Source organism: Colletotrichum destructivum, chromosome 7 (genome assembly GCF_034447905.1).
Source record: "Colletotrichum destructivum chromosome 7, complete sequence".
Classification (NCBI taxonomy): Eukaryota; Fungi; Ascomycota; class Sordariomycetes; order Glomerellales; family Glomerellaceae; genus Colletotrichum; species Colletotrichum destructivum.
The window spans coordinates 608,586-635,441 of NC_085902.1; the positions used below are offsets into that span (position 1 = coordinate 608,586).

Consider the following 26,856-nt stretch of genomic DNA (forward strand, 5'->3'; position numbering starts at 1 on the left):
CGCATAGAAGCATGCATGGATTCTGTCAGTGAGCCAGGCAGGGTTTGTCCGGTGATGAGTCAGGCCGATTCGAATGCTCTCCGAATTACGTGGGAAGAGCCCCACTACGAAGTATCTCCGCACCGAATAAGCTCCGCGTTGCATCTTACAACAGGTGGCATGCGGGCGAGTTGGGAAGCGTATACACTCACTACTCGAGCAATACTTGAGCACTCGCCGCCCCGAAACTGAAGACCACAGTCCAACCTGCTCGCTCAGTGTATAGCAAGCAAGCTCCCAGAGTATCGTTATTGTTGCAAGGCCGAGACGATGCCTATCGAGATTCAGACTGTTGTCGAGGCCGATCTGCGGCGATGTGCCGAGATTGAGCATTTGGCGTTCGCCGAGAGCTCATCCAACAAGTTGCTATTCCCCGGCCCTTTGCCTGAGGATTTCCTGGGCCTTCAAGCCAGTGATCTGGCCAAAAAACTACGAGAGGATCCAAGCGTGCGCATGTTCAAGGCAGTGGACACTGCGCTCTCGGGCGACGAAGCGATCATTGCGTGGAGCAAATTCAATGTGTATCCTGACGGCATGCCGGTGCCAAAACCACGCGTCTGGGGCCCGGGCAGCAACGAGGAGGCGTGCAATCAGCTGTTTGGCGGCATGGACAGGATGCGCGAGCGTTTGATGGCAGACAAGCCGTCCGTCTGTAAGTGTCAGAGACGGCAGGCGGGAGACTAGTTGACGAGCCGTTGACAACCATCACTAACACTGGATGCAGACCTCCACATCCTGGTGACGGACCCAAAGCACCAGCGGCGCGGGGCGGGATTGCAGCTGCTGACGCCCGTGATGCAAGAAGCTGTTCGGCTGGGCGTGCCCGTGTATCTGGAGTCATCGGAGCCCGGGCATCCTCTGTACACCAAGGCTGGGTTCAAGGATATCGAAGAGCATCGGGTCGACTTTAGCAAGTTTGGCGCATCGAAGCCTCACCTGTCGTGGGCCATGATCTGGGAGCTGCCAAACCGACGATGCCCTTAAGCAGGGTTGGCGGGCCATCTGCCGCTGTCGTGCATCGTGTGCATGGTGCGTATCCTCTGCATATTCTGCATTGTATGCGTCGAAGAAAGAATGTCCCCAGCTCGGAGAATGGGTGCCCGATGGTCATCTGATAATGGGTCACTTCGACCGGCGTTGAGGCCCGAACGGCGACTTTTGATAGGACATGTTGGACGGAAAAGTCATATGCCGCCACAATTGATTAGAGGAAACACATTCTGTTTGTTGTTGGGCCAGCTGCATCACCCCGTTGTGCAGGGTCCTTCGTAGTGTATGCGTGTACTGTGTCTGTCTGCGTGCCTGGGAGTTTGGACTGACTGAATGGAGATGGATGGATGGTGAAGAGCTGTGCCTGTTCCGCCCTCCACAGTGCAGAATGCACAGTCTCACAGTGACACAGTGTTGCAGTGGTACTGTTGGGAGCTTCCCCGACGCAGTGGAGCGGAAGGAGCCGATCGAGCGAAAGGAGGCCCATAATTTGACGACTGCCCGATAACGATTACACTTGCACCACCTGTTGGCTGGGCACGCAGTGGCCGCCGAACGGCACCTGGCTTCAGGCACAAGGTGCCAGCCAGTACACGGGCCCCACTGTCGGCGCTGGAAATGATGATGAAATCACTTTGGTTATTCCTTCCTCACAGTATCTGTACAATGGAGGGGCCCCCCGGACCTGTGACAGCTAAACTCCGAAGCAGAGCACCGACACATCCTGTCCCTCCCATCCATCCCATCCGGCCTTTGCCTGCTTCCCTCTTGCTCAACCCCATGGCCGCTATCTTGTGGGATCAGAGCTCCTACCTCGAATAGCTCACCACTCACGGATCGGCAACATGTCGTACGTCGCGCCCATCCACAGGCCAAGCAGCATACGGCAGGCCTTGAGCATACGCCTGTCGGAGGACGACGAGACCGAGAGCTTGCTGGTAGCGTAAGTTCGCCGCCCTCCCCACTGCCCTGCCCCTCCATTGATCCGACCCGGCCCAGACTCTTCGCAATGCCCTCATGCCTCCTCCATGATGCATTGGGCCCTGCTTTCTGACACCCTCCAAGGAGATCCAATAGACTCGAAGTATGGCGCGTCACGCCCACCGACATGTACATGCTCGGCTCGGCCGCAGTTTACGGCACCATCCTTTTCCTCCAGCGCCTGCGGCCCAAAGACACTATGGCCGACCTGCTGTTTGTTGGTACCGATCGATTCCAATACTTCACGGCGAGATGGGACCCCACAACCCAGAGACTGCAAACCGAGCAGGTCATCGAGGATGCCGCCGAACCTCACATGCGCGACGCCCAGAGTCAGGATAGGTGCCTGGTAGACCCGACAGGCAAGTTCATGGCCATGCACCTGTGGGAGGGCGTCTTGAACGTCATGCGCCTGGGAACGCGCAAGGGAACCTTTACTCGCCTCGACGATTCATGGGAGCGGGTTCGCCTGTCGGAGCTTTTCGTCAAGGCCAGCACGTTCGTGCCCACCGAAACCGGCCACCCAACGGTTGCCTACTTATATCAGTCCCAGATCGAGAAGGAAGATGCACACCTCGCCATATATAGGCTCATGAGCGATGACAAGAACACAACCGTGTCAAGGTTCGATCCCAGTAGGGATCGGGAGTTCGAGCTGGAGATTAAGGACCCATATGCGCGCATCGTCATACCCGTGCCCATCGTGGAAGACGAGGTCAAGCGTTACCACAAGAGAGACACCACAGGGGCGAAAGCCCAGCTGGGCGGCTTGATTGTCGTCGGAGAGACGATGTTGGTCTACGTCGACACTCTGACACGTACCGTCGTCGAGAGCGGGCTCAGCAGCCCTGCCATCTTCGTCGCGTGGGCCGCCTACGACGACACGAATTACTTCCTCTCTGACGATTACGGAAATCTTCATCTCCTGACGATTGAAACCGAGGGTGTCGTCGTCATAAACCTCTCCCTGAGAACATTAGGCGTGACCTCTCGCGCGTCCTGCTTGGTGCATATGGGAAATGGCTTGCTTTTCCTAGGCTCTCATTACGGCGATTCCCAGCTTCTCCAGATCAACATGGAGAGCCTGAAAACGAGGCTCGTCCAAACCATTCCCAGCATTGCCCCTATCCTCGACTTTTCCATAATGGACCTGGGAAACGCCGGGGATAGCCAGGTCGGTAATGCTTTCTCCTCGGGCCAGGCCCGCATCGTCGCTGGCTGCGGCGTTCATCAAAACGGCAGTCTACGGAGCATTCGAAGCAGTGTAGGTCTCGAAGATATTGGCGTTCTCGAGGACTTGCAGGATGTCCGCGGGCTGTTCAGTCTCCGATCACACGGCTCGCCCAAAGTTGACACTCTAGTTGTTTCCTTCATCACCGAGACCCGAATCTTCAGCTTTGATCCAGAAGGGGGCATCGAGGAGGTGTTTGAATTTCAAGGGCTTGCCTTGGACAGACCAACACTAATTGCGACAACTCTTCCCGACGGCCGCCTGTTGCAGGTCACATCCACCACCGTGACGCTTCTTGAATCCGAGAGGGGCATCACTTTGAACACCTGGGCAGTACCGGATGGTAAGGCTATTGTCAATGCGTCGGCCAATAATAAGTGGGTGCTATTGTCCATCAATGGCACGACCCTGGTGTCTCTAAACCTGTCGAACAATCTGTCGGCTCAAGAGCAAGTCTTGGGTCGCGACATTGGAGGTCATGAGGATCAGATCTCCTGCATCCACGCCGCTAGTGATCTCGATGACGTTGGCGTGGTCGGTTTTTGGGCGACTGGTTCGGTATCCATCATCGACCTCCGCACACTCGATGCCCTCCACGGGGAGACTATCAAGCAAACCGACGACAGTGTGTCTGTTCCAAGGGACCTGGCCCTAGTGCAACTTCACCCGCAACACCTTCTGGGCCCTACACTCTTTGTAGCCATGGAAGATGGCCAGGTGGTGTCGTTCAACGTTTCAAAGCAGGACTTCTCCTTGTCTAGCCGCAAGAGCGTTACACTGGGTAGCCAACAGGCCGGTCTGCACGTTCTTCCCCGGCCAGGCGGCGAGGGCATCAGCAATATCTTCGCCACCACCGAGCACTCCAGCCTTATCTACAGCTCAGAGGGACGCATCATCTACTCGGCAGCCACCGCCGAAGACGTCACGTACATCGCGCCTTTCGACTCGGAGGCTTTCCCCGACGCCATCTTCCTTGCCACGGACCAAAATATCCGGATCGCCCACATCGACGCCGAAAGAAGAACCCATGTCAACCCATTGCCGCTGCGCGAGACAGTTCGCAGGGTGGCGTACTCGCCGGCATTACGGGCTTTCGGCATCGGAACCATTCGCCGGGAACTCGTCAATAATGAAGAAGTAGTCACCAGCTCGTTCCGGCTTGTCGACGAAATCGTACTTGGAGTTGTTGGAAAACCGTTCCACCTCGACGGTTCGACGTCAACGGAGATGGTTGAGAGCGTCATCAGAGCAGAACTGCCGGACAGTATGGGCCAGCCCGCCGAGAGATTTATCATTGGTACGAGCTACTTGGCCGATCCGGAGATTGACGAGAACAGCGACGTTAGAGGACGCATTCTCGTCCTCGGTGTGGATTCCGACAAAAACCCTTACCTGATTGTGAGCCACGAGCTGAAAGGCGCCTGCCGGAGCCTTGGTATCATGGGCGAGAAGCTTGTCGCCGGCCTGAGCAAGACGGTGGTGGTATATGAGTATGCTGAGGAGTCGAGCACTTCAGGCGCACTGCGCAAGCTGGCCACATTTCGACCTTCGACGTTCCCTGTTGACATTGACGTCAACGGAAACATGATTGGTATCGCCGATTTGATGCAGTCAATGACTTTGGTTGAGTTCATTCCAGCCCAAGATGGAAACAAGGCCAAGCTTGTGGAGCGAGCCCGTCACTTCCAGTACATCTGGGCCACCTCGGTATGCCACCTAGAAGGGCACTCGTGGCTGGAAGCGGATGCTCAGGGCAACCTGATGGTGCTGCGGAGGAATCCCGACGCGCCGACAGAGCATGACCAGAAGCAGATGGAGGTAACGAGCGAGTTCCACCTTGGTGAACAAGTCAACAAAATCCGGCCACTCGACATCACGCCCAACGAGAACGACCCCATCGTACCTAAGGCGTTCCTTGCGACGGTAAGACGATTCCAACGTCCGATACTACGTGCAAGAAACTAACAGCTCACAGGTTGAGGGGTCGCTTTATGTATTTGCGGACATCAAGTCGGAATACCAAAGTCTCTTGCTTCAATTCCAGGAGAGACTGGCGGATGTGGTCAAAACCCTGGGACAGGCAGGCGGCGACTCTACTTCGGGCCTGTCCTTCATGGCGTGGCGAGGCTTCAGAAATGCCAAACGGGCCGCGGACGGGCCTTTCCGGTTCGTCGATGGCGAGTTGATTGAGCGCTTCTTAGACTTGGACGAGGCAAAACAAGAGGCCGTCGTTCAAGGTCTTGGTCCAACAGTCGAAAATATGCGGAACCTGGTCGAGGAGCTGAAGCGCATGCATTAAAGCATCATATGTACATGAAGGGATATTTTGAGAGAGGGGAGTTTAGCGGGAACGGGGCGAGCATTAGTGACGACCCCGACAGATTAGATACTGTAATTCTGGGTTTCAGGTTCGCAAAAGGCTACAATTGACTTGCGGTAGAAGAACTACAGATGAGTCAATTGGGCCCTGCAACCCCGATGCACAAGTCAATGGATGATGGCCAAGTTGGGAATGCTAGAATTTGCCGCCGGGATGCGTTGCGTTAATGGGGGCCTTGCAGATATCCACAGTAACGCTGTCATCACTCGTGCCACTCCGGAAAGGGCCGGGTCCCAGCTGTCTCCACCAGCCAATCAAGGGCCGCCAATTTCAGAAACGTTATGCCTGAGGCCATAGGTCAGAAAGCTTTCCGGCAATCCCAATCCTCAAACCACGAGCATCACGAAAAAAGACGCTCTCCTAACCCCCCAAACGTCATCCCTCCCCCAATTGCATCTCGCAACTAGCAGCTTTCGCCGCAAACCGCCTCCTCTCCGCTCTTCCTCCTCCCCGGATATCACGAGATGGCGCCCCTCGCACACGCATCCCGCACCTGCCTGCGGCAGCTGGCGCGAAGCAGCCCTTCCGCGACGACGGCTGCGCGCGCCCTCAGCACCTCGGCCGCCCGGAACGACTCGACGGCCGCGAGCTACTCTAGCCCCTTCAAGGGCGCCCAGGCTGGCAACAAGATCCCCGACTTCAGCAAGTACATGAGCAAGGGTTCCGCCAGCAACAACCAGCTCTTCGGATACTTCATGGTCGGCACCATGGGCGCCATCACCGCTGCCGGTGCCAAGTCTACTGTCCAGGGTAGGGAAGCCCTTCCATTGCCTCGAGAACCGGCATCCGAGAAGCGAAAGACGATGATGGAGGCATTGGGGAAGAGCACAGTTGTGTTGGAAATAGTAGGCTGACGGATTGTGCCACATTGCAGAGTTCCTCGTCAACATGTCCGCCTCAGCCGACGTTTTGGCCATGGCCAAGGTCGAGGTCGACCTCTCCACCATCCCCGAGGGCAAGAACGTGAGTGGCCTGACAACAGTAGTCCCGAACGGCTTTGGCCCTGCGGAACGGCTATACTGACATCTGCGGACAACAGGTCATCATCAAGTGGAGAGGCAAGCCCGTCTTCATCCGCCACCGCACCCAGGCCGAGATCGACGAGGCCAACAAGGTCTCCGTTTCCTCCCTCCGTGACCCCCAGGCCGACGAGGACCGTGTCAAGACCCCCGAGTGGCTCATCATGCTGGGTACGTTTTCTTATTTTTATCTTTCTCGGTAACAATCTCAACAATGAACGATGTGTGTGCCGGGCTGTTGGAGGAGGTGGCGCGCCCCAGCCGATCAGCCACGGCCTCTTGGCATCTGTATTTTTGGACTTTGTCACTGCTGCGACGAGTCACCTGCTAATATGAGTTTCTCCTTAGGTGTCTGCACGCACTTGGGTTGTGTTCCCATCGGCGAGGCCGGCGACTTCGGCGGTTGGTTCTGCCCCTGCCACGGATCCCACTACGACATTTCCGGCCGCATCAGAAAAGGACCTGCTCCCCTCAACCTCGAGATCCCCGAATACGACTTCCCTGAGGATGGCAAGCTGGTCATTGGTTAAGTAGTATCTCTGTAAGAATATAAAGACGCAACGCGGGGGAAGGGAGAATAGTGAGGAATCGAGGATGGGGAGAGCAAGGCCCGGGTCCCCCTTCGAGGAGACGCTGGCGTTGATGGCAACAACAACGAACTACTAGAACACTTTTTTTTATTCTTTGCATCGGGAACGACGAGCCGTGGGTGCCGGTTTTGGGTCCCCCGTCCCAAAGAGAGAAAGAGGTCAATTTTCTTTTTGTTTTCTTAGACGTGTCCCCCCGGGCAATGATGCCAATGTACAAAAGTCACACGAGCGTCCAGGAACAATGAGTAGCCTCGCCACTTGCTAATAGCCAACCGTCGGCCTGGGGTTTGTGATCTTCGCGCGGCGAGTGATGATGGACTGATGACAGCGTACAGACAAGTCTGGGATGGATATTTCTGGCAAGGGTTTTTTTTTTGTTTTTGTTTTTTTTGCGAGAATGGGAAGCGTACATGTGACGGCATCTGACGGTGCTCAAACGGAGGCGAACGGGCCTCGGTACCGGGCTTTTCGAACAATGGCCAGGGTCCGAGCTTGGATACGGAAGCCGCCAGAGGTCGAGGCTTTTCGGCCAACTCTTGTAGGCGAGGCCGCTACGTTCCTCAAGGCGCGGGACTTGACCGACGTGTTCGGGTCGATCAGACTGGGCCCCGCGGCCATGCGACAGCAGGCTTCGACGCTCAGATGGGCACACGCGCCACACTTTTGAATTCTCTCCGATCCCATGGACTTGTCGGCGCATTGCCTGACAGGTGTGACGCGTTGATGTTTGGGACGACGGTCTCAGTAGCATGGGGGGCATGAAGCGGGACGACAGTGATGGAGAAACGGGGGACCGTCTTGATGGCAACCAATTGAGTGCTGGAGAAGACGTCCGAGAGGACGGATGAGGTAGGTGAAAGAGGAGACGGGCCGGAGGTGTGGAGGGAGAGGTAAATGGAGAAGGCTAGGGAGTTGAGAGGGTTGTCAATCGCCCCGACGACAGTGAGGGCATCTGTCCTGTTATGAGGTGTATTCAGGGTGTGGAAGCAGACAGACTCACCCCGTCCGCTGTCTTTTACCCATGGCAAGTTCTCGACTCACCACCAGTGCTCCCCCTTGGAGTTCATAAACGGGATGTGCGAGTTGCTGTCGACGATGATTGTATCCAAACCCTGTGTTCGCGGCAAAGATATGGGCATTATAGCCGCAGATAATGAGATGACACTCGGAGCATGCATGAACCAGGCAGAACCAGGCAGAACCGTCCAAACTGGTCTACAACATGGCTATTACTGTAGATCCAGACACACATTCCGCCCGCGGAAACAAGCAGCAGATGGGACGGCAGATATTTCAGGGCTCCGCCTTGTCGCAGAGAGTATGGATACAGCACCTAAACAGCAGAAGCACAAGTATCAAACACCAACACCAACACCAAACACCACAACGTCGACATCGCCAGTGGTGACGGCGGGGACCGGGGTCTGTTACCTCCCAGACCCTTGTCTTCCCCTACTCCACACGCAAAAAGAAAAAACGGAACCAAGCGAACCAATAAGATCCTCCAAAGGAGCGGCTGGGGGGGGGGGCGGCTCGGGGGATGGATGAGACGCTGTTCCGCGACAGGTGCTGTCTGATTTGCGTGATCCTCAAACTCTGCTGAACTTCAGTGTCCCTTTCTTTGCGTCAGGGACAGGGGGCCGGAGAGAATCACATCACGGCTGATGATCTGAGTGATGAGGCTCCTTTTTAAGTTTGATATTGGGCGGGCATGGCGGCTGTCAGTGCCTAGAGGAAACATTTTGGAGTTTGTCAAGTAGTGATGAGTTGGAGGAGTGAGACCGAGAGACTATGAGACGGTTCGAAGTCTCTCGGATCTGAGACATCGAAAGGCTGTGACGACTCAGCTCTCGATATGATCTTTTGAACGTTGCGGCAAACGCAAATGTTACCTAACGAAGCCGCTCCACCGCATCCGTCTCATCGATCGAGCTCCGATTATTCTTATCTCACCCTGCCCTGCTATCCCCTCGACGGTCCCATCACCCTCACCCGGACCAGCTCCCGAAACGAGGGGGGCTTCGACCAGCCCAGACAGGCTCGAGCCGCGCTCTCCAGCCAACGGGACGGGATGAACTCTTGGCTCGCACAGCATCGCGTACCAACTCCTCCTGTCCGTGTGGGCTCCCACATTCGGAGGACAGTCCAGCCGGATGTCCCTGATTCCACTCCTCCCAAGGGGGCAACGGGCTCCATTTCTGGCAATACGTGGCTGCCAAGCCGCTTCGAGAGCCGGTGCAAACAGCGGACATCCTGATGGTCGACGGGCTGGCCTTTCCCAAGCAAGTTGCTCAGGGGAGATTTCGTCCGTCAATGTCGCGGCTGTGAGACGAATCCAACATGCCAGCGGGCTCTGACACCAGCCCCCCCTCTCTCTCCTGGCTAATGGATGCTGTGTCAAGTCACAGTTAGGTCGTATATAAGTCGTCGTCTTCTTCGGTTTTAGTTCTGAGGAGGAAACTGTTACTACTTCTCATTAAGCACTTTCGTCGACCACAGCCTTCTCCTTCGTTCAGTTCCTGGGAACTCCCTTTTGTTGTGTATTCCTATCTTTGTTTCATTCTCTATATCAGATCCTTTTAGGCCGGTCCTTCTTTTTATACAATATTGTTTCGACTGTATCATTCACATAACGACGTTTCGACAGAATAAACAGACCTCGTCCCCAATATCTCCCACAATGAAGTTCCAAACCCCCACCGTCCTTGCGGCCCTCGTCGCCCTCGCCGCTGCCGAGGTGCCCCAGGAACACTCGCACGAGAAGTACCTCCGGGCCGTCAACGCCCTACTGAAGCAGGACAACCCCAACAACATTGTCGACGCCGTCTTCGGCCTGCTCGGCAACGCCGCCGCCGCCGACGGCGCGGGCGACGTGACGAACCTCGACTGCCTGCACCAGGTGACGGCCGACTCGGCCTTCAGCGCCGCCAAGGCCGCCGGCGACGTCGACGGCATGGCCAGCGCCCTCGTCTTCCGCGCCGTCGAGCGCAACACGGGGTCCGTCGGCCTCAAGAGCGTGCTGTACGACGAGACGGCCGTGAACCCGGAGATAGCGGCCCTGAGCCAGCACCAGGACCCGGCGTCGGAGAACGCCGCCGAGGAGAACAAGGCCATCACGCTGGAGCTGGCGCGGCAGCTCGCGGCCGTCGGGGCCGACCCGCAACTCGCGCTCGACTCGGGCACTTTTGCCCCTGGTGATGTGAGTACCCGGATGTGTATACTTTCTGTGAGAGCGAGATTGGCTGACACGGAGATAGGTCAACGACGCCACAGGGGCCGGGAACACCTGTGACGACGCCGACGATGCCGAAGGGTGCATCTTCACCCAGGGTCTGCTCGTTCAGGACGCCACTCCCGAGGAGATCGATGCTGCCGTGGCCGAAGGCGCCGGCGGTGCGGGCGGAAACGCCGGGAACGCCGGCGGTGATGCTGCTGCCGACGACGGTGCTGCCGGTAAGCTCTCCAAGGTCACCTTGAAATTGTGTTGCGGGTAACCGGAACTGACGATACTTCAGCATGCCCTGCCGGCAACGCGACCGAGAGCGCCGCGAACTCAACGAGCGCCGCGACCAGACTGCGCACCAGGGTCCGCCGCAACACTCCCGTCCCGAGGAGTCCCTTGAGCAAGGCGGTCCTGTCCCAACGCGGCGCCGCGGCTACGGTGCGCCGCCAGAACAACAACGGCACTGCTGACGCCGGTGATGACGCAGACAACGCGGACAACAACGCAGGCAACGACGCCGCCACCGGGACCACCAACAACGTCCAGACTTTCACGGGCGACCTCGGCGGCCCCGCGCCGCCCGTGTCCTCTTCCGCGTCCTCGGACAAGCCGTTCGAGGTCAACGGCGCGACGTTCCTCAACGCGGGCGCGGCGCTGCAGCGGTCGTGCGCGGTGCAGCACAACGCGTGCGCCGACGCGGCCAACTCGGGCGCCGAGGACGTCAGCGTGGCCGACTGCGACGCGCAGGAGGACTCGTGCCTCGCGGCGGCGTCCCTCAAGAAGCTCCGGCGCGCGTCCGGGCTCAACGCGGGCGGGCGGCGGATGCGCATCGCGGCGTCCGGTCTGGTCCGGGGCCGTCAGGCGTTCGACTTTGGCGAGTGCGCGGACCCGAGCATCCAGTTCGCCGAGGGGCTCGACGGCCGGGCGGAGGCGTCGTTCGGCCCCGCGGGCGACTTCGACCACGGGTCGGCGCAGAACATCAACATCATCAGTAGCTTCATCTGCGGCCAGCTGGGGTCGAGGTGCCAGGCGGACGAGGCTGCCGTGGCGGCTTGCGAGCAGGGCCAGGCTGATGCGCAGGGTCTTAAGGGGCAAGAGGCTGCCGATGCGTTCAACTCCGCATTGGGTCTCTGAGGAAGGTGTTGTTGGTAGTACGTGATGGATGTGTAGATGCAGTTTCTTGGTGTTAGTCCCTCAGTTCTTGGGTGTGTAAGATGAGAAGAGGCCAAGGTGGGCGGGCTGAGGGGCTGGTGGTTTCGGGTCAATTTACTTCATGGCTAGCATGGAACATGAATAACGAAACGAATGTTTGATCCTTCTGTTCCCATTGTTGTGTGATGTGAAAGCTGGTTTGCTGAGGCCAAAAACCCGAGTTGAAGTATTCATTATAGAGTTCGACTGGAACCGGTTGTTAAATCAAAACCATGTTAAACAAGTGGCTTCCCAGCATAATTTCAAATTTCCTTGCCAAAAAAACCGTGCATTTTTATATAATCTCCTGTTAGTAACGCGAGCGAACACTATAAAACAAGCAAAATTAATTTATAAAAAAAAGCCCTTCACTAACTGTGGGATCTCTATGCGACGTCTTCCTGGATCGCAGCTCCAAATCTCATCTCACTCCACATTCCCAAAACAACGCTGGCATCTGAATTTTTTCTCACTCACACACTCACACACTCACAACCCAACTCACTCACTCACTCGCTCACCTACTCACCCCATACTCAAAACCACAACCACACCCGGAGAAGACGGCCTCCTCAAACGGTAGACTTTATCACGCCATGGCCGAGTTCTCATACGCCGCCATTGGCGAGCGGGATTTCCGAATCCTCTCGCTGTTACCAGGAAAATCCGACGAGCCCCTCCGCGGCGAGCTCCTGGTCCGCCCCATCGACACCTACATCGACGAGGCCAGTAAACACGAAGGCGAGTTGCCCGAGTCGGCAGACTCTTACGAGGCCGTCTCCTACGTCTGGGGCTCCGACGACAAGCCCCGGAGCATCGCCTCGCCCGCCGGCGCAGAGATTGCCATCACCGAGAACCTCTACCACTGCCTCAGGCGTATCCGCCTCGGCGACCGCCCGCGCCTCGTCTGGGTCGACGCCCTATGCATCAACCAGTCCGACAACCGGGAGAAGGAGTCGCAGATCATGCTCATGCACGATATCTTCGTCAGCGCCCGCCGCGTGCTCGCCTACCTCGGCGAGGAGGCCGACGGCAGCAAGCGGGCCGTCGAGCTGATCCAGAGGTACTGGCGCATCAACATCCCGAACCCCCTCAACGCCGGCGCCCGTGCCTTCGTCGAGAACCTGCTCTCCGAGCCGGTGCCCGACGCGCCTGCCGGAAGCGAGGCTGAGCTGCCCCCGCCGGGCGACGAGGAGTGGATGGCCGTGTCGCGCTTCTGGAACCGCCCGTGGTTCCGCCGCGTCTGGGTCGTGCAGGAGTTCATCCTGGCGCGCGACGTGCTGATGATCTGCGGCGACGAGGCGGTCAACTGGGCGAAGCTGTGGCCCGCCACGGTCGCGCTCGAGGAGCCCGAGAGCCCGCCCTGGCCGCTCGTCAACGCCGCCGGCGAGGAGCTCAAGGGCGCGGCCGACTTGATGGCCAACATGGCGCAGAGGCTGCGCTTCTACCAGCTCGGCTCCATGAGGGGCAACTCGGACGAGCATGGTCACGGAGACGACGACGGACATGAGCACGGGGGAGGATGCTGCGGAGGTCATGGTAGCCACGACCACGACCACGACGAGGAGGAAGAGGACGACAAAGACGCCGAAGATGCCGAGGATGGCGATGATGAAGAGTGGGAGTCAGAGGACGGAGACGATTCCGGCCGCTCGACAGATCTCCTCAGCCTGCTGCTGTCCTTCCGCGAAGTCGAGGCCACCGACCCGCGGGATCTCTACTTTGCGCTCCTCGGCCTCGCCTCCGATGGCGACAGGGAGGAGTTCCGCCCCGACTACTCGGCCACCTTTGAACAGACCGCCCTCCGCTTCGCCCGCACGCTCCTCCACGAGCCCTTCAGCGAGGAGCTGCTCGACCACGCCGGCATCGCCAACAGCCTCAACGGCGCCGACTTCCCCTCCTGGATCCCCGACTTCCGCCGGCCCTGGCGTCGCATGACGGTCGCCGATGCCGCCGAGTCCGAGGCCGCCGGCGAGACGGACTTCGACTTCGGCTTCGACCCCAACGAGGCAGACGACGTGCTCCTCCTCATGGGCGTCAAGGTCGACACCATCTCCCACGCGACCGACCTCCCGCGCCCGGCGCACCTGCACGCCGAGCAGCCGTCTCTCTGGGTGAAGCGCGACATGATGACGCTCTCCAAGCTGCTGGCCGGCATCCCTGGCTTCGAGGACGCGACGTACCCGACGGGCGAGACGGGCGTCGAGGCGGTGCTGCGGACGCTCACGTTCTTCCGCACCGAGGCGGACGAGGCGGACGGGCACGGCGAGGACGGCAACGAGGTCCCGCTGACGACGCTGAAGCTGGCGTACCGCACCTGCACGGCGGTCGAGGACGACGACCTCGACGGCGCGCGGCCCGAGCGGGAGGCGCTGCGCAGGGAGATCATGCTGTCCGGGTGCACGGCCAAGGAGGCGGGCGAGGCGCTCGAGGCGGCGGCCCAGGTGCTCATCAACCGCGTGTTCCCGATGCGCGCGGCGCTGGACCTCGTGCTGGCCCGGGGCGGGCGGTACGTCGGCATGGTGCCGGAGGGGTGCGAGGCGGGCGACGAGGTCTGGGTGCTAAAGGGGTGCAACGCGCCGTTCGTGCTGCGGAGGAGCGCCGAGAGGGAGGGCGCGAGGCGCATCGTCGGCGCGGCCTACGTGCACGGCATCATGAACGGCGAGGCCGTCGAGGAGGGTGTCGAGTTCGAGCCCGTGTCGATTCACTAAGGGGGAGGGGGTTTCCTTATGTTCACTGATCTGATGATGGTAACCGGGTTTGTGGTTTGCAAGTTGGCTCGCTTTCGCCCTTTTGATGCTATGACGACAACTAGATTGGAGTAGACACTCAGCACGCCGACTATAGTTGGTTTATTCATGAAGAAGCAAAAGAATACAAAAAGTTATGGTTTCTTTCAGTTCGCAGAGCTGTCTTATACCGAAGTACCTTGATAGTTCGATCCCTCGGGGCCGGCGTGTAATGAATCGGCGGCCGGGACGGCGCGGGCTGGTGGTGGGTCTGCCGGCCTGCTAGCGCTGCCGGCGCAACAGGGCGTGTGGCTGGTACTGTGAGCGTCATAGATGATCACCGGCATCATCATCATCAGAAGACGCCCTGTTGCGTGTGGAGGAAGTCATCTTTGTCCTGGTGTCCTCGATTTAAAGTTAATATATTCGCTCGTGACTTTTAACCCTGCTTTATACACCACCAAACATTTCATTTTCTCTCGTCACTTCTCGACATATCCCAAGTTCACCATGCCTTCTTCCAAGGGAAAGCCTACCGACCCCGAGCTGAGAGAAGAGCTTAAAGAGGGTGGGACTCCTCTCATTCAAACCTAGCTGGGAACGATGCTAAATACCAAGCTACAGAAATCAAGCAAGAGCCCAACAAGTCCGGCGGCGGCGAGGGGCAGTGGGCGGCATGGAAGGTGAGTCGCAGCCCACGGTTACCGGATTGTCATTTACGGAGCGGCTTTTGCCTTTTCCAGATGCATAGAATTTTGAAAACCTCGCTAAAGATGACTTCCACAGGGATCAAAGCTGGCCAAGGAGTACGAGAAGCAGGGCGGCGGCTACGAGAACGAGGCCGGGTCCAAGAACGAGCCGAAGAAGGGCGAGCCCCAGAAGAAGAGCGAGAGCAAAAAGGCGTCCGAGACGAGAGAATAGTTAGTTGGTCCGGAAACAATGACTATTAAAAGAGCACATTGTTGATTGTTCTGCAAAGCAACGTTCGTAGGCTGTTGTTGATCCAGTGACCGGCCCGGCGGGAAAGTCGACCACGGGCGGGCGGGCGGCAACTGTGCCGCACTTCCGTCACTCATGCAGGGAACCTACCCAAGATAGGATTGCATCTTACATCGTATACCGTGGTGGGAATTTCCCAATCTCACTGATTTTAAACTTGACGACGCAAGCGGGCAAGATCAGATCAGAAAAGGCTTGACAAAAAAAAAAAAGGCGGGAAAATGCAGCATCCTACCACGGAAGACGTCATGGAACATCACTCCCCAGACGAAGAGGACGAAGACGACTGCTGGACCCCGCTCCAACGCGCCTCCCTCGCCGGCGACCTCGCCGCGGTGCACGCCGCCCTCGCGTCGGGGGCGGACGTCAACGCTCCTCCGCGCGAGTACTATGGCCGGACCGCGCTGCAGGCGGCGTGCTCGGCATCCCACCCCGCCGTGGTCTCGGCGCTCCTGGCGGCCGGGGCCGAGGTCGACGACCTCCCCGGCAACAACGAGGCCAAGAACGCGCTGCAGATCGCCGCGGGCCGGCCGGACCTCGGCATCGTGCGGACCCTGCTTGACGAGGGTGCCGACGTCAACAGGCCGGCCTCGCGGTACTTTGGCGCGACGGCGCTGCAGAGCGCGTGCGCCGCGGGGCTGGGCGACGTCGTCGACCTGCTGCTGCGGCGGGGGGCTGACGTGAACGCGCCGCCGGCGTCGACGGGCGGGCGGACGGCGTTGCAGGCGGCCGCCGAGGGCGGGTTCGAAGACATCGCCAAGACGCTGCTGCTGCAGGCAGCGGGAGCGGGGCGGCGACACCACCACCGCGGGGCCGCCGACGTCAACGCGGCGGCGTGTCGGAGCAGGGGCGTCACGGCGCTGCAGGCGGCGAGCCACCGGGGGCACGAGGGGACGGTGAGGATGCTCTTGGAGGCCGGGGCGGACGTCCGGGCCGAGGGGAGCCGGTACAAGGGCGCGAGGGCGCTGCACGCGGCGGCCGAGGGGGGACACGTGCGGGTGTGCGAGATGCTACTGGACGCCGGGGCCGAGATCGAGGCCGGGGCTGGGGCCGGTTGGCGCGGGGGGCAGACGGCGTTGCAGAGTGCGGCGGCGAGGGGGCATGGCGAGGTCGTGAGGCTGCTGCGGAGGAGGGGCGCGAGGGGAAGGGAGGGCGGAGGGGTGTTTCTGTTAGATTGATTGATATCGTGCGAGCCCGTGGATAGGGAGGCGACGGTGATGGGCAACATTGGAGATACTCAGCATGGAAGTGGTTTACGGCGTATGGCTGGGCTGTACAATTGATCCATCTCATCGACAAAATGGTTCCAAGAATGGCCATCACATCATGATAAACTGGGCCGCTGAGCAACCTGCAAGATGAAGTGAAAAGAAAACACCTGCATCCACAGATGCATGCATGCATCACCCTCAACACACCCAAACACAGCCAAGAGTTCCCACCCACCATAAACTAACACACGTGTATCCCAAGATAGACTCACATCAGCCAAGTCAGCCGACTTCCACGAGACCGGGGAATCCCTCGCCCCACTGGCCACGACTGCTAGCGGTACGACGGTCTCTACCTCTCTCTCTCTCTCTCTCTCTCTCCCTTACTCTCTCCGTGGCGCGCCAAAAGAGAATGGGGCCGCGTCCAAGCGGGACCAAGGCTCCAATTCCGGCCCCGCCTACCATCGGCTTCCACCGGCCCTCCGCAAACCCCACCGGCGAGACTTGCCCGATACACCCGGCAAAGGCGGGGGAATCTTGGGGCTTGGGGTAGCAAACAATTACCTAACAAGAAGATTCCCAACAGCTGCTCTTTCGAGACCAAGACTTGCTTTTCCCTTTCGTCTGCACTCTGTTTTAATTCGGCTTCCTTGACCTGTACTCTTTTTTGACTGACCTACCTAGAGTCGGGCATTACACTAACACAACAATTTCCCTCCCCTTGTGACGTAAGACCAAGCATCGCCTTGGCTCGTTTCCTCCTCTGACCTCGCGATGCGCCGCTTGTGGGCCAGCTGACCTCTCCTTCCTTTCCCGATGTGAGACGGGGGGGCGGACATGGACGTGGAAGAGAGGGGTTCGAGGGTCCTTTTGTACCATGCTCTTCTCCCTCGACTCGTATCAAAGCAGCCAGCCCTGACCCCTAACGGCAGCTTGAGCCGCATCATCCTGGAAAGGAAACCTAGTGTTTTTATTGGGGACCAGGTCTTCCCCGCCAACGCTTCCCATCATCTGGTGGGGCCGCGCGCGCGCGCCCGTTAAGACCTGCTGAAGACGTCTGGGGGAAGGGGGGACACATGATAAGGACGTCGCTTTGTCTTAGTCCCCAACCCCGGTTTCCAGGGAAAGCTGGTCTCTTTCCTATTTCTTCTTTCTCTTCTTCTTCTTCTTCTTTTCCTCTTCTTCGTTGATTCAACTGTCCAATCTTGTCGTTTGTCAATGCCCGGTGTGATGTGACTCGCCAAAGGGAGAGAGCGAGAGAAAGAGACGACATAACACAAAGCTTCGCAGATCGAATAATATCAAACCCCAGAGCTGGAAAAAGGGGACGTTGCCGCCGAGATCTCCGTCAATCCATCCACCCAGCCACCCAACCACCAATCTATCCATCATGGGTTCGACTCTTGAAACGGGCCTCGTCCTCGCCCAGCCGACCCCGGCCGAGCGCCTCCGGACGTACGCCTCGACCTACGCCAACTGGGGCACCGCCCTCGAGCTGCAGGACTACGTCCGCCGCGAGGAGTACATGACCACCGTCCCCGTCAGCCGCAACGGCGGCATCACCCAGTGGATCCTCACCGACCCGTCCCGCCCGCCCGACGACCGGCCCATCCTCTCCTCGTGCGAGAGCATCCGCAAGCGCGTGCTCGTCGCCCGCCCTGAAGGCGGCCCCGTCGTCGACGCCATCACCCACGCCGTCGGCTCCGTCTTCACCGACCCGGCCCACCGCGGCAACGGCTACGCCTCCATCATGATGACCATGCTCGGCCCCGCCCTCGCCCGCTGGCAGGGCGCCGAGATGGCCCAGGGCGAGTCCTGGCGCGACATCCGCGACGGCGAGGTCGCCTGCTCCGTGCTCTACTCGGACATTGGCAAGACCTTTTACGCCAAGCACGGCTGGCACCCCTACGAGAGCACCCACCTCGACTTCCCGCCGCTGAAGAAGACCGACGACGACGACGACAACGACCGCCACCTCCACCACGACCCTCTGCGGCGACGGGCCGTACCGCTAGGCTACCACGAGCTGGCCGAGCTGTGTGCCGTCGACGAGCGCCTGCTCCGCGCCAAGCTGGCCGAGAAGAGCGACAAGACGCGCGTGTCTCTGCTGCCGGACATCGACGCCATGCTGTGGCACCTGATGCGCGAGGACTACATGACGAAGCACATCTTCGGCAGGACCCCGACCGTCCGCGGCGGCGTCGTCGGGGACCCCGGCTCCCGCGTCTGGGCCGTCTGGACGAGGGGTTACTACGGCGGGCTGAAGAAGCCCGAGGGCAACACGATGCACATCCTGCGCCTCGTCATCGAGGACGAGGCCGGCGCCGACGACCGCTCCGTGCAGGAGGCCGTCGAGGCGCTGCTGGCGCTGGCGAGGGCCGAGGCGGCCGAGTGGAGCGTCAACAACGTCGAGATGTGGAACCCGGCGCCCAGGATCAGGAGCCTCATCGAGAAGGCCGGCATCCCGCACGAGTTCGTCGAGAGGGAGACGGACAGCATCGCGAGCTTGATGTGGTACGGCGAGGGCGAAGTCGAGTGGGTGCTCAACGAGAAGTTTGGCTGGTGCTAAACACGTTCCATGGTCCTTTTCTGTTTTTGAGGGGGGGGTTTTCCCTTTTTGGTTCAACATGGATTTATTTACATGGGAATTTGCATGGCGGCAGCAGGCTCACGCATATATCTGGCTCTTCTTCAAAGGATGGCGGCAACCCACAGGTTAGGGAATTCCCCCGACTGAAGTCCATGTCGGCGGCATGACAAGGTATCATTAGCAAAGTGATCTATGAACCGTCTAAACCCCTTGGAAACACTCCCCACTTTGGCTCATTTTTGTTTTTTAAACTTCTTCACACGGACTCCCAACTGCCGCTTCAGTGACCGTGTCCGTCATCCTCCTCTCTCTGCTCGGGATCCAGCTTGATCAGGGTATCGATACGCATGATGCTGATGCACGCCTCGACGGCACTCTTCAGCTGCCGGACTTTGCTGATGGTGGGCTCCAAGACGCCAGCCTTGATCTCATCAATCACCTTGCCGCGCGTCAGGTCCAGCCCGTAGTTCTTGTACGCCTTCTTGCGCGCCACCGTCTTCTCGTCCTCGTTGGCCTCGCCCTCCTGAATGCGCTGCGAGAGCGCGTGCCGGGAGCGCAGCTGTGCGACGAGCTCCGAGGCGTCCTTGGCGGCGTTGACGGCGAGCGTCTTGGGGATGACGAGCAGCGACTGCGCGAACTCACCAATGGCAAGCTGCTCGCGGGAACCGACAGTGCCGGCAAACTCCTCGAGGTAGATGTGGAGGGCCGTCTCGACGGAACCACCGCCGGGGACGATGCTGCCGCTCTCGAGGGTTCTCTTGACGGCGTTGAGAGAGTCGTGGATCGACCGCTCCATCTCGTCCAGCGTGAAGTCGTTGGGTCCACGAAGGATGATGGAGGCCGAAGAGTGGGACTTGGTGCCCTTGACCAGGATGCACTCGTCGTCGGAGATGCGCTCCTGCACCACCTCCTCGGCGTGTCCCAGGTACGCCGGGTCGAACTTCTCGTCGCCGTTGAGGTCTGACAGTGTGCTGAGCATGGTGGCGCCCGTCGCCTTGGCAATTCTTCGCAGGTCCTCCCTCTTGCATCTGCGCACACCCATGGCACCCTTCTCCACAAACGTCTTCAGCACCATATCATCGATACCCTTGGTGGTAAGGATGACGTTGGCGCCGGCCTTGAGGATCATCTCTACCCTCTCCAGAACCATGCCCGACTCTCTCTGGCGGATCTGCTCCAGCTGCTGGGGGTCGTCCACCGTGATCTGCACGCCCAGCTTCATGCGCTCCTTCTGCAGGTTCATGTCCAACACTGCAATCTTCGCATCCTGTATTCTTGTCGGCATGGCCTGCGAGGCGACTGTGCAGTTGAGGGCGTAGCCCTTGATGAGGAGAGACTCCAGCGAGCCCTTGCCGTGGGCCTTGAGGATGTTGACGGCCTTGACGGGGTACTTTGTCTCGTTGCGGTTGTTCGTCGACTTGACGGCCAGCATGGCGTCCACCACCATGTTGGCAAAAAAGTCCGAGTCGCCTCCGATGATCTTGCTCGACATGGACGTCTTAGCAATGTTGATGAGGGATTCGCGTCCGAGGTTCTCGACCTTGATGCTGATGTTCTCGTTCATGTACTTGACGGCCTCACGGAGGGCAAGTCTGTAACCCGTGATGATGGTGGTGGGGTGTATGCGGTTTCTCATAAGCTCGTTTCCTCTGCGCAACAACTCGGCGGCGATCAGGACGACGGATGTGGTGCCGTCGCCGACCTCCTTGTCCTGCTGTTGTGCGAGATCGACCAAGATCTTTCCTGCCGGGTGCTCGACATCCAACAAGCTAAGGATGGTTGCGCCGTCGTTCGTGACCGTGACATCCTGCACTGGGGGTAAGCGGGGTCCGGGGGAGGAGGGGGGACAGGACCGCCATGATACGTACACCAATATCGTCCACCATCATCTTGTCGAGGCCGCTGGGGCCGAAGGAGCTCTTGACGACATTTGCGATAGCTTGGGTCGCAAGAACTGCGAGTTTGTCAGCAAGATAAGCTTGGGATGGATCGCACTTGATCGTGGGAGACATAGAAGCGTACCGTTCTGGTCTCTGATGTCGGCGCCGGAAATCTTCTGGCCGCCGAGGAAAAGCGTGCCGCTTCCTGATTGCTCAAACATGGAAGCCATTTTTGCGCCTCTCGCTCTCTGTCTCTGCCTGCGGTTGTGGTAGAGTCGCGGGATGGGGAGGTTGGTGGATGGGAGGAGTGGTTTGGCGAGCTTCGTCGGTGTGTGTGTGTGCCTGGACAGCAATAGAAGCTTCTTTGCTGTGCTTGCCTTGTCTGCCCCCTCGACGCAACTTTTTATCGGAGCCGGGGTTGTTCCAGGAACCGGGGTGTGGCTGGTGTACTTTATCTTATCGGCTGGCATGACACTGCAGCAACGGAGCCAACGTCAACAGTGCATTACCTCTGTCTGTACATATGTACCTACCTAGGTGCCTAGGTAGGTAGGACTGGTGGAACAAGCCAAGGCTCAACGTCCATTTTTTGATTATCGAGTTCAGTTGAAAATAAATTGAGTCTAGCAGTATCTCAGAAAATCACTTTCAATTTTCAATCCAATCTTACCTTTGCTTCGTCGTTCTATCTAGTGTCAGACACTTGTTGGCTGAAGTCTCCCTTGACACAAGTGTGGCTGAAGCAGCAGCAGCAGCAGATAAGCAGCCCCCGGGAGACCCGCACCTCGATTAAACGCCCCGGCCAGATCCTCTCCCCCCCAGTGGCTGGAGCCCAATTGACCCCTCACTGCTCCCTTTCCCACCCAAGAGCTAAACACACGATTCACATTTTAGTGCGGGGCAGTTTTTCCGCTGTATCGCACCGCCTCCTTCTCTTCCCTAGCCCAAATTCTCAAAGTGACTCAGGCCGATCTGGTCACCACGCCGCCAGTTATATCAGTCGACCACTCAACCCCCTTTCCGAGACGATCCTGCGACGTGCAGTGAATACCGCAAACATGGCCGACGCCTCCGCCCCCGCCCCCGTTGCCGAACAGTCCAAGAGCGCCCTGAAGAAGGCCGAGAAGCAGGCCAAGATGGCGGCTGAAAAGGCTGCAAAGGCCGCCAAGCAAGCCTCCCTCCCCGTTGTCGGTGGAAAGAAGAGTGAGGACATCATGGGCATCACGGTCAAGAAGAACGAGGACTTTTCCGCCTGGTACCAGGAGATTGTCCTCAAGGCTGAGATGGTCGAGTACTACAACGAGATCTCCGGCTTCTTCATCCTGCGCCCGGCCTCCATGTACATCTGGACCGTCATTCGCAAGTGGTTCTCGGAGAGAATCGAGGCTATGGGTGTCGACGAGACCAGCTTCCCCATGTTCCTCTCATCCAAGTCGCTCGAGAAGGAGAAGGACCACGTTGAGGGTTTCGCCCCTGAGCTTGCCTGGGTCACCAAGGCGTAAGTTTATCTCGCTTCTTCTCCCTTGATGACCACACCGCACGCGTACTGACGACAATTTTTCCTCCAGCGGTGACAAGGACCTCGAGGTCCCCGTCGCGGTCCGTCCCACCTCCGAGGCCGTCATGTACCCCTACTACTCCAAGTGGATCCGCAGCCATCGCGACCTTCCCTTCCGCCTGAACCAGTGGAACTCGGTCGTCCGATGGGAGGCCAAGCAGACCACCCCTTTCCTCCGCACAAGAGAGTTCCTGTGGCAGGAGGGCCACACGGCCCATCTAACCGAGGAGCTTGCCGGCAAGGAGGTTCTCGAGATCCTCGAGCTCTACGCCGGTGTCTACGAGCAGCTGCTGGCCGTGCCCGTCGTCCGCGGCACCAAGACGGAGAACGAGAAGTTCGCCGGCGGTTACTACACCACCACCGTCGAGGGCTACATCCCTTCCAACGGCCGTGGTATCCAGGGCGCCACCTCTCACTGCTTGGGCCAGAACTTCTCCAAGATGTTCGACATCACGGTCGAGGACCCCGACAAGAAGGGCGAGAAGCTCCACGTCTGGCAGAACTCGTGGGGTCTGTCCACCCGTGTCATTGGTGTCATGGTCATGATCCACGGTGATGACAAGGGCCTGGTTCTCCCCCCTCGCATCGCCAAGGTGCAGGTCGTCCTCATCGCCGTCGGCATCACGGCCAAGACTACGCCCGAGGACCGCAAGAAGCTCGAGGAGAAGGTTGACGACCTCCGTAACGAGCTGCGCAAGGCCGGTGTCCGTGCCGAGGCGGATCTGAGAGACGGTTACACCCCCGCCTGGAAGTTCAACGAGTGGGAGCTGCGTGGTGTCCCCCTGCGGCTCGAGTTCGGCCCCAAGGACGCGGCCAAGGAGGTGGTGGCCTTCGCCCGCCGTGACACTGCCGAGAAGGGCTCCATCCCTCTCGCCGAGCTGTCGACCAAGGTGCCTGAGCTGCTCGAGACGATCCAGTCGGACATGTATAACAAGGCCGAGCAGTCGTTCCGCGAGCACCGCCTCGTTCTCACGGAGTGGGAGAAGGTCATCCCCGCCCTCGACACCAAGAATGTCGTCCTCATCCCCTTCTGCTTGGGTGGCAAGTGCGAGGACCGCATCAAGGAGCTCACGACCAGCGAGCCGCCCGAGAACGCGTCGCTCCCCGAGGGCAAGAAGCAGCCCAGCATGGGCATGAAGTCCCTCTGCATTCCCTTTGAGCAGCCCGAGGGCATCGTCCCCGGCGAGACCAAGTGCCTCAACCCCGAGTGCGAGGCTAAGGCCCAGAAATGGGTCATGTTCGGCCGCAGCTACTAGACACGGACGATGATATTGAGAGGAGTTGCGGGATCAGCATTTTGGGACGGGGTCCGGATAATGAGATGCACGGCGGGTTTGGTTCAATGTCAAGTGTTAGAGAGAGGCAGAGGGGCATGTCGTCCTGGGATTTCTCCGGACGAGGACGAGAGGCGGTAGATAGCTACGGCTAAAAAGTGATTCGATACCAACTTATGATCCAGCCCCAGATGCCTACGTTTGGAAGATGCGGACTGCGGCTTGGACAGAATACGGTTGGTTAGCTGTGTCGATCCGAACAGAGAATCAACGAGATTCGGGATCTCTTTCATGCGACGAGGAAAAAGCACCGACGACCTTGTTCACTCGACGTCTTCCGTCCGGTAAGCTGTCCAAGGCGTAATGTAATGCGTAAAATGCCTGGATCATCTCACTTGGAGGCCGGACCAGCGGCCGAGTCCGGCATCGGCACCCCTGTCACTCGGACCGCCATTGCGGGGGGAAACGCCTATGACGGAGCATAGCTCATTCAATTGCTGACGCCCACGCATCCTGAAGAGGAAGGTCTCGGTGCAAGTTCCGGTATGACTCACGCGCGTTCTCATTCAAATATGATCTCTGAGAAACCACAGTCTTCAGGCCCACATTCTGACTCACGTTATTTGTCGTCGTGTCGCGGCATCTGCCGATAGACGTCCTTTCGGCTTGTGCTTTGGATAATGCGTCGCTGATACGCCAATGGAGGGCAAGATGTCGTTGTCGATCGAGGGGTCTCGGCCGTCGCCAGGATGGGCTTTATGTTTTTTCCTTGTTGCCCACGTTGGTGCTGATACCAATGCTCGTCGCGTGGCAAGAAACTGCAGTACATATAAAAAGCGCATCTTTGGTTCTGTTCAAAAGGTGTCATGTGTTTATGAATAGTCTTAAACCCCCCAATCAAATCTATTCAAGCCACAGGCTTTTCAGGACAGAGACTTTTGTAAATGCCGTTAATTCATTCAGTCGCAACCACCAACACCAACATAGTCGTGACCATGGAACAATCAACCACCTCCCACTTCAAGCTCTCGGCAACGTCCTGCGGCACCTGCGCCGTCCACTTCGACAATGCCGACACGCGCCGCGCCCACTCCAAAAGCCAGTGGCACGTCACGAACCTCAAGCGCCGCATCGCCGACCTCGAGCCCCTGACCGCCAAGCAACATGCCGCGATCCCCGAAACCTCCACCGCGCTGCCTGGGGGACCCGCCACATCCGGGTCCGACACGGAGCACTCCTCTTCGTCTTCCGTCTCCGACGCCGATCTCAGCGACGCCGAACCAGATGACGACGGCGACGACTTCAGTCCCGAAACCTGCCTGTTTTGCAACGCCGTATCCGTCTCGTTCGACGACAACGTCGCGCACATGGGCCGGGCGCACGGCATGTTCATCCCCAACCGGGAAGGGCTAATTGTTGACCCAGAGACCCTCATCCGTTACTTGCACCTCGTCATCTTCGGTTACCGCGAGTGCCTCCAGTGCGGCACCCAGCGACGCACCGCTTCCGCCGTGCAGCAGCATATGCTGGGCAAGGGGCACTGCAAGTTCGACATCGCGGCCGAGGACTCCGAGTTCAGAGACTTTTACCAAGCCTCGACCGGGGACGGCGACGACAGGACGCAGAGGCAAGAGACCAGGAAGGCCATCTCCGACGCCACCGAGGAGGGCGGCTCCGTCCGCCTCCCGTCCGGAAAAACGCTCACTCACCGCTCATCCCCAGCCGCGTCCCGCCAGCGGACGAGACTCACCCCCGCCGCCGCCGCCGCCTCCGGCTCCGGTCCCGACGCCCTCCTGCCGGGAGTCACGACGACAGACGAATCCCACGCAAGCCTCCGACTCACGGCGCCCCGCGGCCCGGGGAAGCAGAGCGCCGACGACGCCAAGGCCCTTCTCACCCGCGCCGAGAAGCGCGACGCCGTCTTTGAGACCCAGCTCGCGCGCCTGAGTCTCGAGGACCGCGCGGCGCTGGCGCACCTCCCGTCCGCCGAGCAGCGCAGCGTGCTGCTGACGCAGAAGAGGCAGCTGGACAGGGCCGAGAAGGCAGCGAGGAGGCTGCGGACGAGGTTGGAGCTGAAGGCGAACAAGACGGGGCAGGGCCACTTTGTGAACGACGTTCCTGGGCGGCAGAACGGCTGAGTCGGGTCGTTGTATGCATGCACGTTGGATATTTTGATACCATATCTGCAGTCTGCATTGCGCGGCCATTTTGTGATTTCAGCGTATCGTTTGGGGATGTGTACTATCATTCATGGTTCTACACTTAGGCCGAAGACTTCGATACTAACATTATATCACTGGAAGCATTACTTCTCAGCAAGATTTGATCGCTTCTGTGACCCTGCTAGAGCTGCCATGAGACTGTACACTAGAGTAAAATCGAAAAGTCAAATTAAATGTCACTTTTTTCATAAAGCGGTTTTAATAAGCTTGCTGTGGCCGGGAACGGGTCCAGCAAGTTTGCGTAGGCGTAGAGGTTGGAGGGCCCCTTATCGGGAACAGGAACGAGAACCTTGACCGTCTCAACATTGCAGAAAGGTCACGGATCGACAATACCAACTGGTTCAGACGGCCCCTGTAGGGGTCTCCGGGCTGGCGGGCGAGACGCCACGGATGGTGACGCGTCTTCCTGCGCTTAGATGTGCTGGATTGCACAGCAGTCGGCGCATATCGTCAACAGTCTTGCTAGGCAACGACGAGCTTGCTTGACTGTTGTTGCCTGGCCCCATTCCCAAAAATAAAATAAAAAGGGCGTCGGCAAAGGATAAGCTAGCGGCCGTCGCTTGTATCGTGATGATGAGTTGACGGGAAGAGAAGGGATCGGCATGCTTGGTGTTTTTTTGGGCATTCGATCATCAGATGCTGTGCCAACTCCCTATACTTGGGTATTCAGCGGCTCATCAAGCATAGTTCAGGTCTGGGGGGCCTTAAAGCACCCCTGACGATTCACCAATATAGTGCTCAGCCAAGAT

At 58.9% G+C, this 26,856-nt stretch overlaps 11 protein-coding genes across 11 annotated transcripts; 10 read left to right on the forward strand and 1 right to left on the reverse strand.

Moving 5' to 3' along the window:
* The first annotated feature begins 147 nt into the window (after positions 1 to 147).
* CDEST_10722 (Putative GNAT domain, acyl-CoA N-acyltransferase) lies at positions 148 to 1,293 on the forward strand. The gene is made up of 2 exons (XM_062926878.1): positions 148 to 691; positions 764 to 1,293. The coding sequence occupies exons 1-2, from the start codon at positions 310 to 312 to the stop codon at positions 1,021 to 1,023; spliced, it is 642 nt and encodes a 213-aa protein (XP_062782929.1). The 5' UTR covers positions 148 to 309; the 3' UTR covers positions 1,024 to 1,293.
* Positions 1,294 to 1,723: 430 nt separating this feature from the next.
* CDEST_10723 (Putative cleavage/polyadenylation specificity factor, A subunit) lies at positions 1,724 to 5,827 on the forward strand. The gene is made up of 3 exons (XM_062926879.1): positions 1,724 to 1,972; positions 2,095 to 5,164; positions 5,217 to 5,827. Exons 1-3 carry the CDS (start codon positions 1,875 to 1,877, stop codon positions 5,538 to 5,540), a joined length of 3,492 nt encoding a protein of 1,163 aa, XP_062782930.1. The 5' UTR covers positions 1,724 to 1,874; the 3' UTR covers positions 5,541 to 5,827.
* Positions 5,828 to 5,952: 125 nt separating this feature from the next.
* CDEST_10724 (Putative rieske iron-sulfur protein) lies at positions 5,953 to 7,528 on the forward strand. Its single transcript, XM_062926880.1, has 4 exons — positions 5,953 to 6,371; positions 6,496 to 6,584; positions 6,661 to 6,811; positions 6,989 to 7,528. Exons 1-4 carry the CDS (start codon positions 6,086 to 6,088, stop codon positions 7,168 to 7,170), a joined length of 708 nt encoding a protein of 235 aa, XP_062782931.1. The 5' UTR covers positions 5,953 to 6,085; the 3' UTR covers positions 7,171 to 7,528.
* A 1,312-nt stretch (positions 7,529 to 8,840) lies between these two features.
* On the forward strand, positions 8,841 to 11,767 carry CDEST_10725 (uncharacterized protein). The gene is made up of 3 exons (XM_062926881.1): positions 8,841 to 10,429; positions 10,488 to 10,683; positions 10,746 to 11,767. Exons 1-3 carry the CDS (start codon positions 9,911 to 9,913, stop codon positions 11,585 to 11,587), a joined length of 1,557 nt encoding a protein of 518 aa, XP_062782932.1. The 5' UTR covers positions 8,841 to 9,910; the 3' UTR covers positions 11,588 to 11,767.
* A 289-nt stretch (positions 11,768 to 12,056) lies between these two features.
* Positions 12,057 to 14,522, forward strand: CDEST_10726 (Putative heterokaryon incompatibility). Its single transcript, XM_062926882.1, has one exon. It carries the CDS (start codon positions 12,241 to 12,243, stop codon positions 14,353 to 14,355), a length of 2,115 nt encoding a protein of 704 aa, XP_062782933.1. The 5' UTR covers positions 12,057 to 12,240; the 3' UTR covers positions 14,356 to 14,522.
* Positions 14,523 to 14,883: 361 nt separating this feature from the next.
* CDEST_10727 (uncharacterized protein) lies at positions 14,884 to 15,294 on the forward strand (the record flags this gene model as incomplete). Its single annotated transcript, XM_062926883.1, has 3 exons — positions 14,884 to 14,941; positions 14,998 to 15,056; positions 15,160 to 15,294. 3 exons carry the CDS (start codon positions 14,884 to 14,886, stop codon positions 15,292 to 15,294), a joined length of 252 nt encoding a protein of 83 aa, XP_062782934.1.
* A 299-nt stretch (positions 15,295 to 15,593) lies between these two features.
* Positions 15,594 to 16,550, forward strand: CDEST_10728 (Putative ankyrin repeat-containing domain superfamily; the record flags this gene model as incomplete). Its single annotated transcript, XM_062926884.1, has 1 exon — positions 15,594 to 16,550. One exon carries the CDS (start codon positions 15,594 to 15,596, stop codon positions 16,548 to 16,550), a length of 957 nt encoding a protein of 318 aa, XP_062782935.1.
* A 1,161-nt stretch (positions 16,551 to 17,711) lies between these two features.
* Positions 17,712 to 19,180, forward strand: CDEST_10729 (Putative acyl-CoA N-acyltransferase). Its single transcript, XM_062926885.1, has one exon. The coding sequence runs from the start codon at positions 17,974 to 17,976 to the stop codon at positions 19,150 to 19,152; it is 1,179 nt and encodes a 392-aa protein (XP_062782936.1). The 5' UTR covers positions 17,712 to 17,973; the 3' UTR covers positions 19,153 to 19,180.
* Positions 18,927 to 21,423, reverse strand: CDEST_10730 (Putative chaperonin TCP-1, chaperonin Cpn60/GroEL/TCP-1 family, groEL-like apical domain superfamily). The gene is made up of 3 exons (XM_062926886.1): positions 21,196 to 21,423; positions 21,042 to 21,127; positions 18,927 to 20,980 (listed from the first exon to the last, which is right to left on the reverse strand). Exons 1-3 carry the CDS (start codon positions 21,281 to 21,283, stop codon positions 19,454 to 19,456), a joined length of 1,701 nt encoding a protein of 566 aa, XP_062782937.1. The 5' UTR covers positions 21,284 to 21,423; the 3' UTR covers positions 18,927 to 19,453.
* A 688-nt stretch (positions 21,424 to 22,111) lies between these two features.
* CDEST_10731 (Class II Aminoacyl-tRNA synthetase/Biotinyl protein ligase (BPL) and lipoyl protein ligase (LPL)) lies at positions 22,112 to 23,867 on the forward strand (the record flags this gene model as incomplete). The annotated part of the gene is made up of 2 exons (XM_062926887.1): positions 22,112 to 22,551; positions 22,622 to 23,867. The coding sequence occupies 2 exons, from the start codon at positions 22,112 to 22,114 to the stop codon at positions 23,865 to 23,867; spliced, it is 1,686 nt and encodes a 561-aa protein (XP_062782938.1).
* Positions 23,868 to 24,880: 1,013 nt separating this feature from the next.
* Positions 24,881 to 26,023, forward strand: CDEST_10732 (uncharacterized protein; the record flags this gene model as incomplete). The annotated part of the gene is made up of 1 exon (XM_062926888.1): positions 24,881 to 26,023. One exon carries the CDS (start codon positions 24,881 to 24,883, stop codon positions 26,021 to 26,023), a length of 1,143 nt encoding a protein of 380 aa, XP_062782939.1.
* Positions 26,024 to 26,856: the final 833 nt, after the last annotated feature.